Source organism: Hipposideros armiger, unplaced genomic scaffold (genome assembly GCF_001890085.2).
Source record: "Hipposideros armiger isolate ML-2016 unplaced genomic scaffold, ASM189008v1 scaffold_569, whole genome shotgun sequence".
Taxonomy (NCBI): Eukaryota; Metazoa; Chordata; class Mammalia; order Chiroptera; family Hipposideridae; genus Hipposideros; species Hipposideros armiger.
Window position 1 is genome coordinate 360,492 of NW_017731919.1, and position 19,322 is coordinate 379,813.

The window sequence follows — 19,322 nt, forward strand, 5'->3', positions numbered from 1 at the left end:
AGAGCGCAATGATGGTGCCAACTTGGGCCAGTGAAGCAACGTCCTCCACAACTAGATTGAAGAACAAAACGACAGCATCTTGTCTGTTCCCCTTCCCCCAACCCCCCAGCACTGTTCCCATCCCCCAATTCCCCAATAAAAATCTTAAAAAAAAAATGTTTCCTAGCTCTGTTGAAGTTCTCACTGAGATAACCTATTCTTCCTCTAAGTTCATTGAGTGTCCTTATAACCAGTGTTTTGAATTCTGCATCTGGTAGATTAATTGCCTGTATTTGATTGCCTGGAGTTTTGTCCTGTTCTTTCATTGGGACATATTTCTTTGTTTTCTCATTTTGGCTGCTTCCCTATGTTTGTTTTTATGTATTAGGTAGATCTGCTACATCTCCAAGTCTTGGCAGAATGGTCTTATATAGTAGGTTTCCTGAGGGGGCCAGTAGTGCAGTCTCCCTGTTCACCTGAGCTGGGTGCTCCAGGGGTATCCCTTGTGTGAATTGTTTGTGCCCTCCTGTTGTAACTGAGCCATGATTGCTGTTGGCACAGAAGTGGGTGGGATTGACCCTCAGGCTGACTGGCTGTGTGGACTGGCCATGACTATAGCAGACAAACTATTGTTCAGGGGCTGACCCCATGGAACAGGATTCACTTTAGCGGGGCTTTGGTGCCTGCCGAGTCCATCCTTTGGGTGTGTTGTTTGTGGCACGAGTTGGGCTGTGCTAGCTGTAGTCTGAAGCTGGCCACCAGGTGTGTTGGTTCTGAGGCCTTTTGGGAGGGACTCCAGTGCAGGCCAAGGTCAGCCACTGCCTGTGTCTGGCCCGGGGCCACCTGGTAGGAGCTACAAAGTGGTCTGCAGTTGGTAGCTGCCTGTGCTAGGCTTGGAGGTGCCTGGGAGCAGTTATGTTGTGAACTGAGGTCAGCTGTCCCTAGTTCCAGGCTTGGAGCTACGTAGCAAGTGGTACAGGGTATGCTGAGGCCAGCTGCTGCTTGTTTGGAGTTTGTGCACCTTTGAGAGATTTTAGGAAAGTCCACAGTGTAGGCTCAGGCCAGCAGCTTGTGTGGGCAAGTGAACTGCATGGGGAGGGGTCTCAGGGAATCCACAAAGTAGGGCTAACAGCTATAGCTAGTTGTCAGAGACACAGATTAGGCAACCCTCAGCACCTGCAGGCTATATGGGGAAGGGCTCAACAAAGAAACAATGGCTCCTGTGGCACTTTAGTCCCAGAAAGAGCTGCCCCACCAGTCCTCACCATGAAGTTAATCAGTTCAGTTCCTTCCCCTATGTCACTGGCACTTTTTGAGCTGCAGTCCCTTTCCTGGAGCTCAGGGCGAGTGTGAGTCAGTGAGCTTGGGCCCTTTAAGAGGATGCCTAGGTAAGCAGCAGCCCTCTGTCTCATCCAGACTAAGTCCCTGCTGATTTTCACAGCCAGCTTTTGTGGGGACTCCTCTTCCCAGTACTGATGCTCTGGGCTGGGGAACCCCGTGTGGGGTTGGGACTCTGCTCCTCAGAGGGGACCTCCACAGCTGAGAGATCCCTCCCAATTCTTAACCACTACATGTGGGTGTGGGACCAGCCCGTTTCGCATCTCCTCCCCTCCTACCAGTCTCGATGTGGCTTTTTTATATCCATAGTTATAGGAGTTCTGTTCAGCTAGTCTTCAGGTGGTTCGAAAGGTGGTGGTTCTATAATTTAGTTGTAATTTTGATGTGGTTGTGGCAGGAGGCAAGCACAGCCTTTACCTATTCTGCCATCTTGACCAGAAGTCTGGCTTAATTTTCAAGGCACTGTATTTCTTCTGAAAACAATTCTAATTCTAGGAATGCATCCCTTTGAAATAAACACAGCACAAAAATTAATGTACAAGGATGTGGATTATAGTTTGTCACAAAACTGTATAGTATAACCCAAAGCAAACTATAGATTCAACGCAATCCCTATCAACATACCAATGGCATTTTTCACAGAACTAGAATAATCCTAAAATTTATATGGAATGACAGAAGACCCCGAATAGCCACAGCAATATTGAGAAAGAAAAACAAAGTTGGAGGTGTCACATTACCTGATATCACACTATCCCACAAGGCTGTAGTAATCAAAATAGCATGGGTACTGGCATAAAAACAGACACATAGATCAATGGAACAGAATAGAGAGCCCAGAAATAAACCCACACCTATATGGTCACTTAATCTATGACAAAGGAAGCAAGAATACACAATGGGGTAAAGACAGTCTATTATTAATAATCAATGGTGTTGGGAAAACTGTACAGATACATGCAAAAATGAAACTAGACCACTTTCTTATGCCATATAGAAGAATAAACTCAAAATGAAGACTTAAATGTAAAACCTGAAACCATAAAAGTCCTAAAAGAAAATAGGCAGTAAACTCTTTGACACTATTCTTAGTAATCTTTTTTTGGATATATCTCCTCAGGCAAGGGAAACAAAAGAAAAAATAAACAAATGGGACTACATCAAACTAAAAAGATTTTGCACAGCAAAGGAAACCATCAACAAAACAAAAACAACCTACCAAACGGGAGAAGATATTCACCAATGATACATCTGACAATGGGTTAATATCCAGAACTTATAAAGAACTCATACAACTCAACACCAAAAAAATAAACAATCTGATTAAAAAATGGGCAGAGGACCTGAATAGACATTTTTCCAAACAGGACATTCAGGTGGACAATAGACATATGAAAAGATGCTCAACATCACTAATCATCAGAGAAATGCAAACAAAAACCACAATGAGATATCACCTCACACCTGTCAGAATGGTTATCATAAAAAAAATCAACAAACAACAAGTGTTGGTGGGATTGCAAATTGGTGCAGCCACTATGGAGAACACAGTATGGCAGTTCTTCAAAAAATTAAAAATAGAACTACCTTATGACCCAGCAATTCCACTTCTGGGTATTTATCAGAAGAAACCCAAAACACTAATTCGAAAAGATATATGCACCCGTGTTCACTGCAGTGCTATTTACAATAGCCAAGATATGGATGCAACTTAAGTGCCCATCAATAGACAATTGGTAAAGAAGAGGTGGTACAAATATACAATGGAATATTACTCAGCCATGAAAAAGAATGAAATCTTACCATGTACAACAACATGGATGGACCTAGAGGATATTATGCTAAGTGAAATAAGTCCGACAGAGAAAGACAAATACCATATAATTTTACTTATATGTGAAATCTAAGAAAAAAACAGAAGCAGATCCATGGATACAGAGAACAAATTGATGGTTGCCAGATGGGAGAGGGGTTGGAGGGATGGGTAAAAAACGTGAAGGGATTAGATGTACAAATTGCCAGTTAAAAATTGTCATGGGGATATATAGTACAGCATAGGGAATATAGTCAATAATATTGTAATAATTATATATGGTGCCAGGTGGGTACTAGACTTATATAAATGTCTAATCACTATGTGCAACACCTGAAACTAATATAATATTGAATGTCAGCTATAATGGAAAAAAACCTTTGTATAGTATAGTTTGTTACAAAGTTTGTTGCAAAATTAGGGAAAATGTAAGTATTCATCAATAAGACAAGGTTAAAGAAATTGGGTTTAACCATATTATGGAATACTGTGCAGCTTTTAAAAAGAATGAGTTGGACTTAAATGAACTGACATGAAAAGATGTCTTTAATATGAAGAAATCAAATTGCAAACAATACAGTATGTGTATATTTGTAGATTCATAGAAAAATGGTATGGAAGGGTTTATACCAAGCTGTAAAGTTATTACATCTAGAGAATGAATCAATAGGTATAGGGGCATTGCGAGGATAAATTTCACTTTTTACTCATATTTTTCTGTATTATTTGACTTCACTACAGCATTACTTTTGTGGTTAAAAATAACTAAAGAATAAATTCCGGGACTTTTAGCTATTTTTGGCAATGGCACCAATACTCTGTAAGTGGGAAATAGATCCCCAGCCATTCAATGCTCAGGCAAGTCTGCTGGAACCAGGAGATAGTAGCACAGGGCTAGCATTAGGGTTTTGGGTTAGCTCTGAGAATGCTCAGAGGGGTAGCTTTAAGGAAGAGTGCAGGTGTCAGGTTAGGGCCAGTCCAGCCTTGGCTAGAGAGGCCCGGAAGCTGGTTTCTTGAGCCTTCCCACCACCCATCAGCGCTCTCTCCCTCTTCTTGACTACCTCTCTTCCCTAGTCCCTTCCTCACCCTGAAACCTGGGCCTACTCTAGAGGCCTGGCATGTGACCTTTTCTCTCTTCTACTGCATCTCTCACTCCCTGTGAGTTACTCTTAGTCCCTGGGAGAGGCTATGCTGTTTGGGGTAGGGGGTGAGGAACCACATCGGGGCACCATGGTTAGACATATTGGGTCGTTGGAAAAGTTATGACGTATGTTTCTATGTTTTTCGGTGCAAAAATGTGTCATGACTTTTCCGACGACCCATTAGATCATAGGACAGGGCATGTTGGTTAGACATAGCTCATAGGACTGAGCTGGGAAGCTGTTGGGTGATGCTACAGGCTGCATGAGGGATACTGGGATAAATGGCAAATAATCAACGCCTGATCAATGATTGGATGTTTAATGCAGCCAGGAGTAGGGCTAGGATTAGAGTTCGGGACTATGGCTCCATATAGCTTACCTATTAGCATGGCATTCACAGCCTTCGCAATTGGGCCCCAACCCATTGTTCTATAGGGCTGACTTACCCAGTAGGCACAGTAGGCACAGTACTTAGGGTCCAGAATACTTTTAGGGGCCCCCAAAAACGTTTTAGTTTCTTTTTAAAATCAGAAGAAATGAAATGAATAGCATCAGCCTGGATTATATTCATCTTTATACCAATGCAGTGGTAAAAGATAATTTTAAATATTTTTTTTTTATGAAGGCCAAAGTGCCTATGTAAGTCATAATGTGGCCCTGATCTCTTAGCTTCTATATCCTCTACTCTCTCACCCTGACGTCTTTTTGGTTTCCCAGATCCACTTGTAACTTTGTCCCTCTGTGACTTTTCTCATGCTAGATTGTTGCTCCTGTGAGGTCTCGGCATAGTGAATCCTTCTCATCTGAAGACTCATCTTTTGAGGTCTAAGGTCAAATGTCACCAGCTTTGTGAGGCCTTTCCTGATTCCCCTAAATGGAAGGAATTGTTCTAACACACCTAGCACATCTCTGAACATGTCCAGGCTTGTCATGACTTGCTTGCATCTCTGTTTTCCCAGCTAGAGTGTGAGTTCCACAGGGTAAGAGCCTTATCTTATAACTCATGTCTACATGGGCTTGACACACAGTACGTTGGCTAGATTGGGGGCCAACGGATATTTGGGGACAAGAGACAGTGACTGTGACAACTTTTCAGATGTGTATAGTTCTTCACAGCTTGAATCAACTGATTCTCCAAATGGATCAGCTAAGGGACAATACAGGAGAAGAAGAACCCAACACAAACTCCCTATACCAATGCCATAAAACCTTTATTTCCACTGGGATCTCATGTCCAATTCTCTTCTCTTTCTGGGGAAGAATTTTTCCCTTTCCCTACTCCAGGTCACATCCTGGCCACTCTGTTTCTTTGGCTGGGCTGCCCCAGAATGTTTCCTCTGCAGGCTCTCAGGGACCTAGATTTCCTGCAGTACTGACTTGCTGGGAAAAAGGCAGCTGTGGTTCCATGGCACCCTCACGTGGTGATGCCCAAGATGACAGCCTGCACCTGAAAGTCAGAAGTCCTCTTGCAAGGAATGTGAGTCCTCTTCTAGCAGCTGGGCTCTCTTGATTCAGGCAAAGCAGCCCTATGTGTGGGGTCCAGTTTGCTTGGGAAGGAGCTGACATGCATGTCAGATCTGTTCCACGTGGGGACCTCATGCAAGTACAGCAGACAAGGCCAGTCATGCTCGACTGACTACACACTGTCCCCGCTTCCTCAGATTTCCCAGGGCTGTTATCCTTATCTGGGTCCTGGCCTCAGGGCTGCCAGTGCCTTGCGGTGTGGCCTTGGGCCAACTACTTCACTTATTTGGCCTTGGTTTCATAATATGAAAATGATAAGGTTGGACTAAAACTACGAGTTTTCAAATTGTGTTTACAGAACTTTAGAAGATCAGGGGCTGGTGGGCATTGCCCTCACCCACCCTCAACTTCACCTGTGGCTGCTCTGCCCTTTATTTACAGTATGTATGGGGCATCGGAAAAAGGGCTCTGGGACTTAAAACCTGAGAATCGACTGTCATCCCACAGCTTGTTCTCCTGCACATCCACTTCTAATTTCCAGACAAACAAGAAAAACAAGAAACAAACAAACAAACCTGAGAATCACTGGCTCCTGAGTTTTCTTCTAACACTAACATCCCAGGATTCCCAGATGTGATCTCCCTTATGGCTCCCTCGCTCCCCTGTTCTAGGCTTTATGGAGACCAGCCAGCCAGAAATGATCAGAATGGAGGGAAGAGAGAACAGGAAGGCTGATGGCGAGCTGTCTAGTGTTCTTGTGGTGTGGTGGAAGGCACCCTGGTTCAGTGGTCAAGATCAAGCCTGGCTCGCTCCAGCCATCCTCTAGCTGTGGGACTGTCAACAAGCTCCTTGACTCCTCCCTGCCTCAGCTTTCTGACCTGGTGGTTCCTGCTCTTTCTCACAGGATTCCTGTGCAGATGAAGTAAGATAAAGGATTCCCGTCAGGGTGCTTTCTGTAAACTGTAAATGGCTCTACAAACTTTGGGTACTACTAGCAAGGGGGATTCTCTTCGGCCTCTCATCCCTGTGAGAATATATGATTTTACTAGATTCTGTGGGTGCTCTGATGACCAGGGCTTCAGGACGTGGCTGCAGAGGTACTTGTTTTGAATTCAGCATTGCTGCCCTGGGCCCTATCCCAAATGCCTTCTCTGTTTTGGAAGTCTGTTTCTAGGACAGAAGGAACGCTCTAGGCCAAGTATTATGTGTTCTTACAGTCTCTTCCGTCAACGTGGAGGAAAGAAAATGGGCCCAATGTTGTTGCAAGGAGTAGGTAGGTCCTGCCTTGATATCCAAAATTTGGTTTTGAAATCCATCTTGAAGGCCTGCAGAGAAGCTGATGATTGGGTTCCCAAAAGATACTATTTCCTGAGAGGCATGTGGGAACTCCCATGGGGAACGCTCCGAGGCCTAGATGAACAGCCAGTGCTGGTGGGGGTCACTGGGATTGCAGGAGGCCATGGCGGGCTTTTTGTCCACAGACGTCAGGCAGGTACCAGATCCTGAGTTCCTGATGAGCTGGTCCTAAAAGATGACACAGTGAAAGGTCAACCTGGGCCTCAGACCTCTAACAGTACTACTAGGGACCAACAAGATGGTGACAACAGATAAAAGGCAAAGGAACCCAACAAGGTACAAAAAGAATACCTCCAAATTCCTCTCCTTGGATACCAGACACTCTGAAGGGACGCGTTCCTGAGTTTCCACCTGTGTCTGGTGCCAATTCCCCATCCCTAGCGTTAGCCTGCATGGCTGGAATAACAGCAATGCTTTCAGGGGCCTCTTCTCCAGATTGCCAGTCTTAATTCAAGTCCTGGGCCACCGCTGCCCGCCCCCCCTTTGTGCCTGGGATCACATTTAGACTTCTCCCTTTTCTGAATCCCAGGGGTAGGCTCTTCTTCCCCTAAGCCAGAGACTGGGTGTTGGGGAAGACTGGGGTGTGGAGGCTCACCGGGGGTGCTAGTTTGAGCCCAGTACTGTAGAAATTACACTATAAATCCTCAGGCAATGCGGTGTAATGGAGAGAACCTGTGCTGTCAAGTCAGACTTCTCTAGGTCTGAATCCCAGAGGCCTGCCATTTACTAGCGATGGATCTTNAGAATACCTCCAAATTCCTCTCCTTGGATACCAGACACTCTGAAGGGACGCGTTCCTGAGTTTCCACCTGTGTCTGGTGCCAATTCCCCATCCCTAGCGTTAGCCTGCATGGCTGGAATAACGGCAGTGCTTTCAGGGGCCTCTTCTCCAGATTGCCAGTCTTAATTCAAGTCCTGGGCCACCGCTGCCCGCCCCCCCTTTCTGCCTGGGATCACATTTAGACTTCTCCCTTTTCTGAATCCCAGGGGTAGGCTCTTCTTCCCCTAAGCCAGAGACGGGGTGTTGGGGAAGACTGGGGTGTGGAGGCTCACCGGGGGTGCTAGTTTGAGCCCAGTACTGTAGAAATTACACTATAAATCCTCAGGCAATGCGGTGTAATGGAGAGAACCTGTGCTGTCAAGTCAGACTTCTCTAGGTCTGAATCCCAGAGGCCTGCCATTTACTAGCGATGGATCTTGGCATAGTCACCAGCTTGCTGAGCTTCGGCTGGCTCATCTGTAGAAATGGGACACCACCTACTTGGGAAGAGACTCCGCAAGATTAACCAAACCAACATCTGTGCGTGCACAGCTTTGCACCTGGCACACAGAGGGCAGGCAGGAACCATGAGTGCCCCTTCACTTTCATCTGCATAGGTTCAGTCTAAAAATACTTAAACCATGACAGAGCTGGCCATGCACCATAACCCCTGACAACATCTTTCTATCAGCCAGAACCAGCCATCACCAAATATTACTTAAGCCCCAGGAACGCTGCCTGTGATCCAGCCCACACTCTCCATGCTTTCTATACTGTCCTCAGGCAGAAGATGCAGAAAATGAGCGGGGCAGTGGCGGTCTCAGCTTCTTGATGCTGAGCTGCCTGGGCATCTAACTCACCTGGGTCAATTCCCATTCCTCGTCCTTGGGGACTTGGCTGTTTTTGCCAGTGAAGTGACAGCTCCTAAGGCCCAAAGTGCCAGCACTGGCATGTAGACACAGCTGCTTTGCGATGTTGTGGCGAAGGTCCCTCTGGGTTGTGTACTCAAAGTACTAGAAGTCAAGACAAGAGGAGGTTCTGAGGAACAGGCGGAGAGTGTGCCCAACATTTTCCAAAGCCATCTGCCCTAAGATGCCAACCACAGATGGCCTCCTGGGGAGGACCGTGAGTGGGTGCCAAGACTTCAGTAATTCATGTGTCACTTTCAGGGTTTTTTTGTTTGTTTGTTTGTTTGTTTTTTTACCATATCTGGGTTATACTGGAGTAATAGTTTCTTAATATTTTTTTTCTTTAAAATTTTAACTTAGCTTCATTTTAAGCATTATCTGTAAAGCCATGTTGTTTGATACGCTAGTGCTTTTTAGTTAATAGGTTACTATTAAAATAAAAAATGTTCACCAATGTATTAATACCACCTAAAATCATTGTGCAGGCCAGTGGTACAGGGAATTGCTTTAGAATGACTTGGTCTTCATAGGTATATACTGGCAGCCTGTTCAGTGTCCCAAGCCACTCCTTTCCTTGCTTCAGTTATGCTTCAAGTGCTTCTTCCTTACCAAACACTGGGCATTCAGGGTAGATCGAGGGACTGGCGTCAGGGAGGTTACTCGTCACTCCTCAGGGAAGAACTGGGGCACTGTAGGGCATAGTGTAAACTCTCAGGATGCCAGGCGACTGAGATGTCATTAGGTGGTTGTTTGGGGGTCATTTTTGGGTGGTAGGAGCACAGTGGTATTTCTGGGCAGGGGAGGCACTGAAGATAGAAGTACGAAGGTAAGGGAAAATGCTTAAAATTTTCCCACACTTACCCTAAAACATCACTTAGCATCTGGCATCCTCCAGCAAGCCTTCTCTGATAAGCAGTTCTCCCCTCCATCCCTCTCTAGCACCCAGCACTGATGGCCCGTGCTCTCTGGATGTCCCTAATTCAGACTTCAGACCTTGTCTGTCTGGATCATGCAGTCCCCCTCAGACTGGGAGCTTTCTGAGTGTGAGGGTGGTATGTCCTCCTCTCTCAGGATAGCCCCCACCCTATTCCTCAGGCAAGGACTATTTTGAGTGAAGAGAGGAGATGGCCCAGAGGCAGGCTTGTCTCGGGCCTGCCCGGGGAGAGTGGGGCTGTATACCTGGTTGCCGCCCAGGTTATGGCAGGTGTACATGATGAGGGGCTTCCCTCCATGGTTGTTCTCGCCCACGTCCAGGCATTGATCAATGCCGAGGTTCTTTATCTGCAGAATGGTGAGCAGAGAGGGGAATCAGGACAGCACAGTCAGGAGTTGTTTAGTTGGTGGTGTTGGGCCCAGCTGGAATAAATGTGCATGACTGGATTTCGCCGCTGAGTTTTCCCCTCTGCGCATCCTTTCTGCTCATTAGCCCTGATGCCTGGCGTTCACAGCAAAGGGAGGTGCACAGCCCAGAGGTTGGGCCAACGCAGGCTGGGCAACCTCCCAGGCTGCCAGGTCCCTGGGAGAAGCCCCCAGTACGGGTGAATTTCCTGAGGGGCAAATGGCTCTCAAAATGTGATTCCCCAGACCATCAGCATCACCTAGGAACTCATTAGCAATGCACATTTTTAGGCTCCACCCACCCCAGTCCTGCTGAATCAGCAGTCTGTTTTAACACTCCTTCCTGATGATTCTGATGCTGGTGTTTGAGAGCCATGCTTATGGGCATTGTCTTCCTCTTACTAGGATTTCAGCTATCTCTAGAAGCCCTAAAGTCTTTCTGGATAAAGGAGTGTGGAAAGTAAAAATCACTCTCGTTCGTCATCCCTCTGTGGAGTAAAGGGTCCTGAACTTCTCTAGGGGCATCTGTGATGATGGGTAGGCAAGTTGGTTCTCAAGGCTCACCGCTCCGTAGAAGGTGGGCTTCAGGTCAGGAACAAACATCTCTGGGTAGATGTTGTGCAGGAACCAGGAAAAATTACGACAGTGTAGTTGTTCCCTCAGCTGCAGTCGTTCCGAAATGTCACCGAAGGATTTCTGTCAACGAAGCCAGCACCCTAACAGTTAGTTCCACCAGCCTGGACCTTCCTGTCTGGGTTGAAGTAGCTCTGAGTTCCTGGGGCCGCCTTCTCCCAGAATGGGTCTCAGGCTCATCCCTGCTCAGGACCTGCTGGAGCTACTGACTCAGCCTCAAATCAATCCCAAACCCCGTCTTGGGTTTGGGGCCCCCACCCATAGCCCTTACTCCCTCATCTCCTGTCACTCACTTCCCAGTGAATTTTCTCCCAGCCCCCCAATCTGAGCCTCTCAGAGCAAAGTCATTGCTCCTGTAAGAGGTGCTTCCTCCAAATCTCTTTACCCTCCCCTCCTAAAAGAAGCTGGGGTTCTCTAGGCAAGGACAACAAAGGTCCTCTCCTCATTCTCTAGCCTCCTGGGCTCTTTAACCTTCACAATGTTAAAGGGATAAAGGGAGGCACCAGATGGTAGTGATGGATGGGCCTCTACCACTAAGCCCTTGATCAAGGCTTGGGATCTGTACTTCTCTTCATCCAAACACCTCCAGAGCACCATTTCTTCTCACCTCTTGGGCCATCTTTGCTGCCTGCATATTTCTCCGGTAGAAAATCTCCTTGTAGCCATCCATCCAGACCTCAGCCAGGCGCACCTGGTTGCGAGCAATGACATTGATGCCCTTGGGAAAGGTGTGGGGGCTCTTGGTACGGAACACGTGGCCCACCACAGAGCAGGGGATGATCTCCAGCTGGCCCCCACACTGCCACACCTACAACAGGAGGACACAGATGGGGCCTTCATGGGGCTGGGTATGACAGTCTCCGCCGAGACAGCTCCGTTCCAGTTCCAGAGCACCCGACCCCAGGTTCAAGGACTCAAGGAAATGCTGCTCTCTCCTGGAAAAAAGGACACTGCCCAGGGTTCTTCCTAGGTCATGACTACACAATCCCTCGCTCTCTGAAGTTGGTTCACTCTGATTTGCAGGGTTCTAAGAGTTACCAAGTCCCACTTTAGAGAAAAGACAGTTTGGCAAACTTTGTGTCCATATACATATTTTGAGCTTCGGACACTTGGCGTTTTGACTTGGAGCTGATTTTATCAGCTCACCCAGGTGTTACTGGAATCTCAAACTCCCTCAAATCAAGATAGTTTTATGACCCAGTCAGAACACCAGTGCATTAATTATATCAAGGATAGGCAACTGCCAGGTGGCCTGTGGTAGTCCCCTGGACCTTTAGCACACTAGCTTCCTAGGAGAGAGACTGAACAGGGGTCAGAGGCTCATGGGTGAGTCTAGAATCAGAACCCTGGGAGTTATGGTGACTGAGCTGGTGACTTATGTATGCTAGTAGGCTGGTTTAAGCCCTCCCACTTGTCTTCTCTTTTTAGGTTTTAAATTAGGAGGTATGTTGTTCATTTCAGTATAGTAGCAACACAAATATATAATCATAGTAACAGCAGGTATTAAAGATGTGCTTAGGAGTGACTTCATAAATGAGCTCATTTACTTACTAATTACCTCCCCACTGGCATGGGGATTTGTATCGAATTCATGGAGAGGCACTCCTTTCTTCCTAACCTAATCCTGGTTGGCCTTCTTCCTGGAACCTCTCAGAGTTCTGGGGTCCACCAGTATTTGGGCCACCATCATCTTTCTCCTACAGTATGAACAACTTGCCGAGCATAGGGTAGGAAAACTCCAAAGACTACCAGGGCATGTGTCCTCTGGCCTGGAAAGGGGAGACTGATTTTTCTAGAAAGAGGATAATGACTGCTTACTGACCTGTTCCAGGGTCCTCACCATTAAGCCCTGACCAGGGTCTAACCCTTTTCCGACAGACATCCTGAAAGAGGTCACCAGTCCCCAGTGTCCAGTTCCTTTTACCCCTTCTCTCTCAGGAGTTCTGCCTACTAATTGGTTTCAAGTTGTCCACCTGATTCCCAAAGCCCTGCTGCCAGAGATGGGAGGAGTAGAGGGAAAGTGGAGCCATGACAGGAAACAGCCACCTGTTCAGTTCAGTTGCAGGTGTCATATCCCTGAGGCTCTGCTGCCTAAGACACAGGCTCTCAGGTTGTCCCCTGGGACGTGGCGGTTCCCCCCTCAAAGCCCTCTTCACTCTCACCCGGAAGGACATTTCCACGTTCTCCCCTCCCCAGATCTCCATCTGATTATCATAGGTACCGATGTGTTCAAAGTAGGACTTGGAGATGGAGAAGAGGCCACCAGCAAACGTCGGGGATCTGGAGAGACAGAGGGAGAAGCATGTGTATCTTCTGGGGTGAAGAGGAGTGGGACCCTGGTGTGGAAAGCTGGGGACTCACCGCTGTCGCCTCCTAACCTACCCCCAACCCCTTTTCTGGGATGTGCAGCCCCTCTTCCACTGACTTACTCATTCAGCAAATGTTTACTGAGCTTTTTTTTTTTTTAAGATTTTTTTTTTTAAATTGGGGAAATGGGAACAGCGCTGGGGAATTGGGGAAAGGGGAACAGACAAGTTGCTGTCATTTTGTTCTTCAGTCTAGCTGTGGAGGACGTTGCTTCACTGGCCCAAGTTGGCACCATTATTGCGCTCTTCCCAGGCGAGGCACATCAGTCGCTGGCTTCTGGACGGCCGCTCACTGCAGCTGCTGGCCACTCATGCTGGCTGCTGGCTACACACGGTAGCCCATGGCAACCCACTGCCACAGGGGCTGCAGCCTATGCTGTCGCCGGCAACTCAACAGCAGCCCAGCTCCAGATTGAGCTGTTGTTCAGCATCTTAGCTGTGGAGGGCAGTGTCACTGGCCCTTATATGTGGGATCCGAACCGGGGCCCTCTGGCGTCCCAAGCCAGTATCTTAACCACTGTGCCACTTGGCCGGCCCCCTACTGAGCTTTTATTATGTCCTCTTCACCTTCTAGGAACCAGGTCAAAGGTAGATGCAATTATTATACTCTCTTTTAAAAGGCACTCATTCATTCATTCAACCAAGGGTGCAATAAACACCAGCCACCAGGGCCTGTTAAGGCTACATGTTAGGCATACTGAGCTAAAAAAGATATCCCATTTTCTGAGCGCATAGTCTAGTAGCACAGGGTAAAGCTACCATCATTTGCTTTTTGGCATCAAGGTTCCTGGAGCATAGTAAATACTCGGTTATTATTCTAATGAAGCTGTGTGAAATTGTTTTTGAGAAGAGGATTCAAACCAGGAATGAATATTATGAGCTGGACTGACCCCGTTTTCTTTCAGGGTCCTTGGCCCTTCAGGGACTAGAAAGTCACAGTTTTACTAGGAGCCCAGCCCTGGTGCTTAGTACTGCGTGAGAAACTTTAGCTTTGGGGAAAATCTGCCTGCTGCTTTGAACAGAGGGACGTGATAAGAGGTGCTCCGGAAACAGGGTAGGAAGTGAGATGACATCAGGTTCACTTGCAGTAAAAGGCGCACTTGGAGGTAACAAAAAGATTCTGGCTTTCAGACAAAAGCAGGGAGGCACAGACCCATATGAAGACAGATTGACAAAAATGTCTCATTCCTAGAATTTAGATACCACGTTGCTCATAGGAGGGACTGCGCTAAGGGTTGAAGGTGGGCGTAGGTGCTGGGCGAGACAGGGGCAGATTATCAGATATATAATCAGTAGCTGTTGGCAGCTGTGTGGGAGCCAGGCTTGCTTGGATGTGGCTTTGTTGCCCCCTTCTGTTGCTTCTTCATATAGTACATATGGACAGAAAGATACTGACACCTTCTCTGTAAGCCCAGAGCTGATCAAAGTGCTTTACACACAGCAGGGACTCCATCAGTGTTCACTGGACTGATCTGTCAAGGTGACTACGCAGGAGCCTGACCTTGGTGTTACCTTGTGGCTGCTTCTGTTGCCCTGAAGTTGGCTCCTTTAGCTGCTTTCTGAAAGGAATTTCAGTTGGGAAACCCTCAAGTTCACGCAGGCTTTCTGTCATGGGTTCTGACCTCTCCCAGGGGTCCTATGCCAGTCTTAGTAAGACCCAGAAAGGCTCAGAGTCCCAGAACTCCAGACGAGCACTTTGGAGCTAACCTGCTTCTTCTTGAGGGTCTCCCTGACTTGGGCCTGTCTCTTGGCTTTGAGAGGTCTCTCTGACCGAGGAGCTATCAACAAACTACCTTTATGGGGTTTTAAACCCACACAGAGAACTTCACTGCAGACCCACAACCAAAAGGCAACAAAGCCTGTATTTCCTGGTCTACTTCTTAGGATTCTCTAAATCCTAAGCCTCCTCTTCTCTCAGCTTCCTGCTGGCTTTCAGAGCGGAGGATGGGAGGGGACTGCCTGAAGGCCTCCTGGTGGGGTACTATGTAGAGTGCATAGGACTAAGGGTAAGCCATGCATACCACCAGGGAGCAATTTCATTCCCCAAACACTGGACCAGCGAGCAAATTCATTCCTCAAACACTGGAGCTTTATCTTCCAGTTGTATGGTCCTTGGACATCGGAGCCGGGGATGTCAGTGATGGGTGGTGGCCAGGTGCCCGGGCCCTGACTGTGCTACTGTGTGCCTGGCCCCCAGCTTGGGGGAGGGGGCCTTTCTTGCTGTACACACCAAACAAAAGACATCTATGACACGACACAAGCAGACGGTCAACAGGGAATTCCAATTTCTTTTCTCTCTCCTGCCTTCTCTTTTCCTTTTCCCCCTCTGTTGCTTCTCCTCCTCCTAATAGAGGCAGAGCAGGTGGCTGTTTAGGATCCACAGGACCCCTTCCTGTGGCACTCACCTAAGCCCTCTCTCCTGAGACTCTGAGCAGCATTTCTTAGGATTTGGGCACGTGGCGTGGGAGGAACTCCAACCCTCTCTCCTTTCAAGCCTTCCTTCTCACCTCTGCTCACTGTACCCCCACTCTCCGCTTCCCTCCATCGCTGATATATATTCAGTTGGCCCTCAAGTTTCCTGGCCCGTATAGGAAAACAATGGCAGATAATTCCAAACCACAGCATGCTCTAAAAGTCACTCCCCAACTCAGTTTGGCTGAGACATCTGTTCACATAAAACTTGTGGCCTCTGTTAACACCAACAGGTAGTTAGGGAGGGAAGGGCAGAATGGGTGTATGAGGGGAAGGTAAGCCCAGGTGGGAGTTAAACAACGGGTAACTTGCCCGTATCCACCCTCTAGCTCAGGGTTGGCAAGCTGTGACCTGGGGCCCAAATCTGGCCTGGCTTTATCAGGCTCTGGAGCAAAGAATGGTGTTTACATTTTTAAAGGATTGTTTAAAAGAAGCACAAATAAGGAATAATATACAACAGATTGTATGTAGTTGGCAAACCTGAAATATTTACTATTTGGCCCTTTACTGAAAATATTCGGGGCAATTGCAAACTGTAGAACACTTCTCTACGTTTGTTTAATATGTTCTCAGTCTTCTCAAAAATAAGGCCACCCCCTCTTGTTATAATGGCTATTCAACAATGGCCTCTACCCACTATCTCTCAGCGCCTCTGCAAGTACCAGTCATGTACTTATATGTGCAGAGAGGAATACATGAGACAAAGTGTGGAAAGCCCTTGTCCAGTGCCTGGCACACAGTAAGTGGTGGAGAACAGCAAGCAGTGTAATGCTATGGTTAGGAGCATGGGCTTGGGTCAGTCAGGCCAGGACGGGTATCCTTGTTCCACCACTAGCTAGCTGCCTGATCTGAGGCCCCTCGTTTCTCGCTAGGAGCCTCAGTGTTCTCACCAATAAAACAGGCTTATCATATGGGATGAGGATTAACTAAAATATGTCAAGTGCTCGATAGGGCACCTAATAAATAAATGTTGACCTGAGATGGCCCAGGTCCCTAGCACTGGGTGGGTCTGGGGTCATGGAGCCGGTGTTGGGGGCTCACCAGGCTGTGGTCCTTACTTGATGGGGTAGGTCTCATCCTTGCGCCTCTGCTTTTCATGTGGAGGTAGCGTCTCCCAGCCGAAGGTCAGGCTCCAGTCGAAGTTGCCACGGCTATGGACTCTGCCCCTCTGGACGGGCTTGGAGAACTCGAAAGTGTTAAGGTCAATGGTGACGATGTCCGGACTCACCACCGCTGTCTTGTCCTCGGCGATGCGAGCCAGGAGGGGCTCAAGCCAGCCATGGAAGCACTCACCTGCAGGCCCAGACCAGGAGCCAGCTGTCAGGGTCCTGCCCACAGCTGTGCCCATGCCCCACGCCATCAGGGAGACCCAGGGGGACATGAGAACCCTCCATCCACTTCCTAGTTATAGGCAGAGAAACACAGGCAGGCTCCACAGCTGTAGAGAGACCTGAGAACCTCCTACCTCCCTTCCCCCCACCTAAAGATGGAGGCAGCTTTGGAGGGGAGAAGGAAGGTCTCAGGGGAGTAACATGGTCAACTCAAATGATCCCAAAGCACAGGGAAGGCCCTGGATGGGGGTCTTTGGGTTCCCAGCCTACCCACTAAATCAGCCCTCCCCACCCAAGTGTAGATTTCAGAGGCAGATATCTCCTCTCCCAGGGGTATCTCATCTCAAGCTTCAGCTCCAGCTGTAGAAGAATAATCCCTTTCATTTGTCTCTAGCCCTTTGAGATTTTCAGTGAACTGTATTTATGACTTTCTTTGGCCCTCAGAGTAATAATTCTGTTGGTAATACTGGTATCCTCATTCCCATCTTACAATTGAGGAAACTTAAGGTTCAGATAGTGGCAGAGCCAGAACACAAACCCGGGTCTCCTGACTCCCGAGTCTAGGGCTTTCCCCAATATATATCACCACTTTTGGGGAACAGTTTTTTTTCCCCCCCTGACAATGGTGGGAGGTGTTCTGGTTTGGGGCAAGAGAGAGGCCTTCCTGGCTCCAGGGGGCCACAGGAAAGCTCCATACAAGTCTCTTCCGAGTGGTAACAGGAGGCCTCTCTGAGGGGCTGAGTACAGAATGAGGTACACGTCAGGGGAGCGAGGGAAACGGAAATGTCTGCTACTTCAGAGCACACGCCCAGCAACTGTGGGGTCACCAGTTCTTTTAGGGCTGTGTGTGCCTCCTGATAAAACTTCCCTGAGGTTGGGGTGAGAAGGGGCTAGAAGAAGCCGGAGTGAGTCTTAAGCCTCCTCACTCCTTGGAGCAGCAGAGCAGGAAGCGGGCTTGGTGATGCTGTGGTCACAGCTCTGCATTCGGCCAGGGACAGGGATGGGATGGACCAGACTATACCCAGGCCTGCCGGGTGCCAGGCCAGCACTCTTTAACTCACAGTGGGCATCCAGGAAGGTGAGCACCTCTGCCTGTGCCACGCTGGCTCCCAGCAGTCGGGCGGTGATCAAGCCCTTCCGTTCCTCCTGCCGCACCACCCTCACGATCTGCAGCTGCTTCACGTACTGCTCCAGTTGCTCCTTTAAGTACTCTGGAAGGGACAGTGCCACTGTAGTCAGCTCGCCACTTTGCTGCAAACCTAATCCCCTGAGGGCACCAAGCCCTGGTGCTTGTGGGCCTCCAGCAGGCCTGAATCTTGAACCCTCCCACACCTACTGCACTAAGCAATTCCACAGATGCCGAAGGTGTGGAAGGGGATGGCAGGAGTAAGTCCTGTGGGTTGCCAAGCGCATCCTGCCACCCCAAGCCAACCCTGCCAGGACCCTGGCTCTGTCGTGTCGATCCTGTGCCTGTTTACCTAGGCACCTTCTCCAACATCCAAAATAGGACCTCAGAGTTGTGTTTCTTTGGTCTCAAATCAAGTATAAACTTCCGACAAAGGCTATCAGATGCCTCTCTTGGCCTCTGCGCCCCCAGCCACCATCTTTCAGAGCTGTGATTCCAGCCTCCTCTGCTTCCCACGCCTGGTGGTTGTGGAAGTCGTTTCTATGTGTCTCATTCCCTGTCTCCCAGGCTCCTCAGAATGTTTGCCAGGTAGAACACACAAAAATATTGATTTTGTTTGTTTTTTTGCTTGCTGGATCAGCAGCAAGTAGTGTTACTCTAATCCTCTTTATTACCTCCTCTGCATGTGGAATTCTTTAGGAAGATGCAAAGATGCCAAGCAGCTTTTTAATTAGAAGTGCCTGCCATGGGCCAGGTCCAGTGGTGAGCCCTGCCACCCAGGAGACAGGTGATCAGTGACACCTGCCAGAGCTAGTGCAGGGCAGGGAGGGCCTGCAGGAGGGGCAACCCTCCGAATTTGGGGGTGGGGATGGGGAAAGCTTTTTGAAGGGAGGGCTATCTCTGCTGAGATTGTCAGTTCCTCCTGAGTGGGGGCTTACTTCAGGACCATTTTTCAGTCAGAAATCCTCAGAGCATTAAACATAGCTCTATTCTGAAGCAATCCATCTGAAACATATTACAAATCTTACTTATGTCTTAACTGCTGTTTTGTTTTATCCATGCCACTGTCCTGTTCCTGGTTGTGCAGAATGGAGCTGCCTGTAGTTTCAGAAGTGGAGGTGGAGGGCAGGTGTGACAGATGATCGTGTTCCTTCTCTTTTGGGCTGTAGGATCAGCCCAGTGCTTAGACCTTGCTCCGAACACAGTGCTATGCAAACTGTGGGGCCTGAAATCAATTTGGGGGGTGGGGTGGGGGGTTGCTCTCTCTCTCTCTCTCTCTCTCTCTCTCTCTCTCTC

At 48.3% G+C, this 19,322-nt stretch overlaps 1 protein-coding gene across 2 annotated transcripts in view; it reads right to left on the minus strand.

Moving 5' to 3' along the window:
* Positions 1–3,712: 3,712 nt before the first annotated feature.
* Positions 3,713–19,322, minus strand: part of GALNT6 (polypeptide N-acetylgalactosaminyltransferase 6) — a 33,154-nt gene continuing 17,544 nt past the window's right edge. For both annotated transcript variants that reach the window (XM_019623904.1, XM_019623905.1), the window contains exons 5-12: positions 17,962–18,111; positions 16,628–16,862; positions 12,894–13,011; positions 11,339–11,539; positions 10,663–10,794; positions 9,940–10,041; positions 8,713–8,865; positions 3,713–7,260 (exon numbers count right to left, since the gene is read on the minus strand). In XM_019623904.1, the coding sequence (XP_019479449.1) occupies positions 7,147–7,260; positions 8,713–8,865; positions 9,940–10,041; positions 10,663–10,794; positions 11,339–11,539; positions 12,894–13,011; positions 16,628–16,862; positions 17,962–18,111 (1,205 nt within the window). In that variant the 3' untranslated portion in view covers positions 3,713–7,146. The remainder of the gene's footprint in view (positions 7,261–8,712; positions 8,866–9,939; positions 10,042–10,662; positions 10,795–11,338; positions 11,540–12,893; positions 13,012–16,627; positions 16,863–17,961; positions 18,112–19,322) is intronic.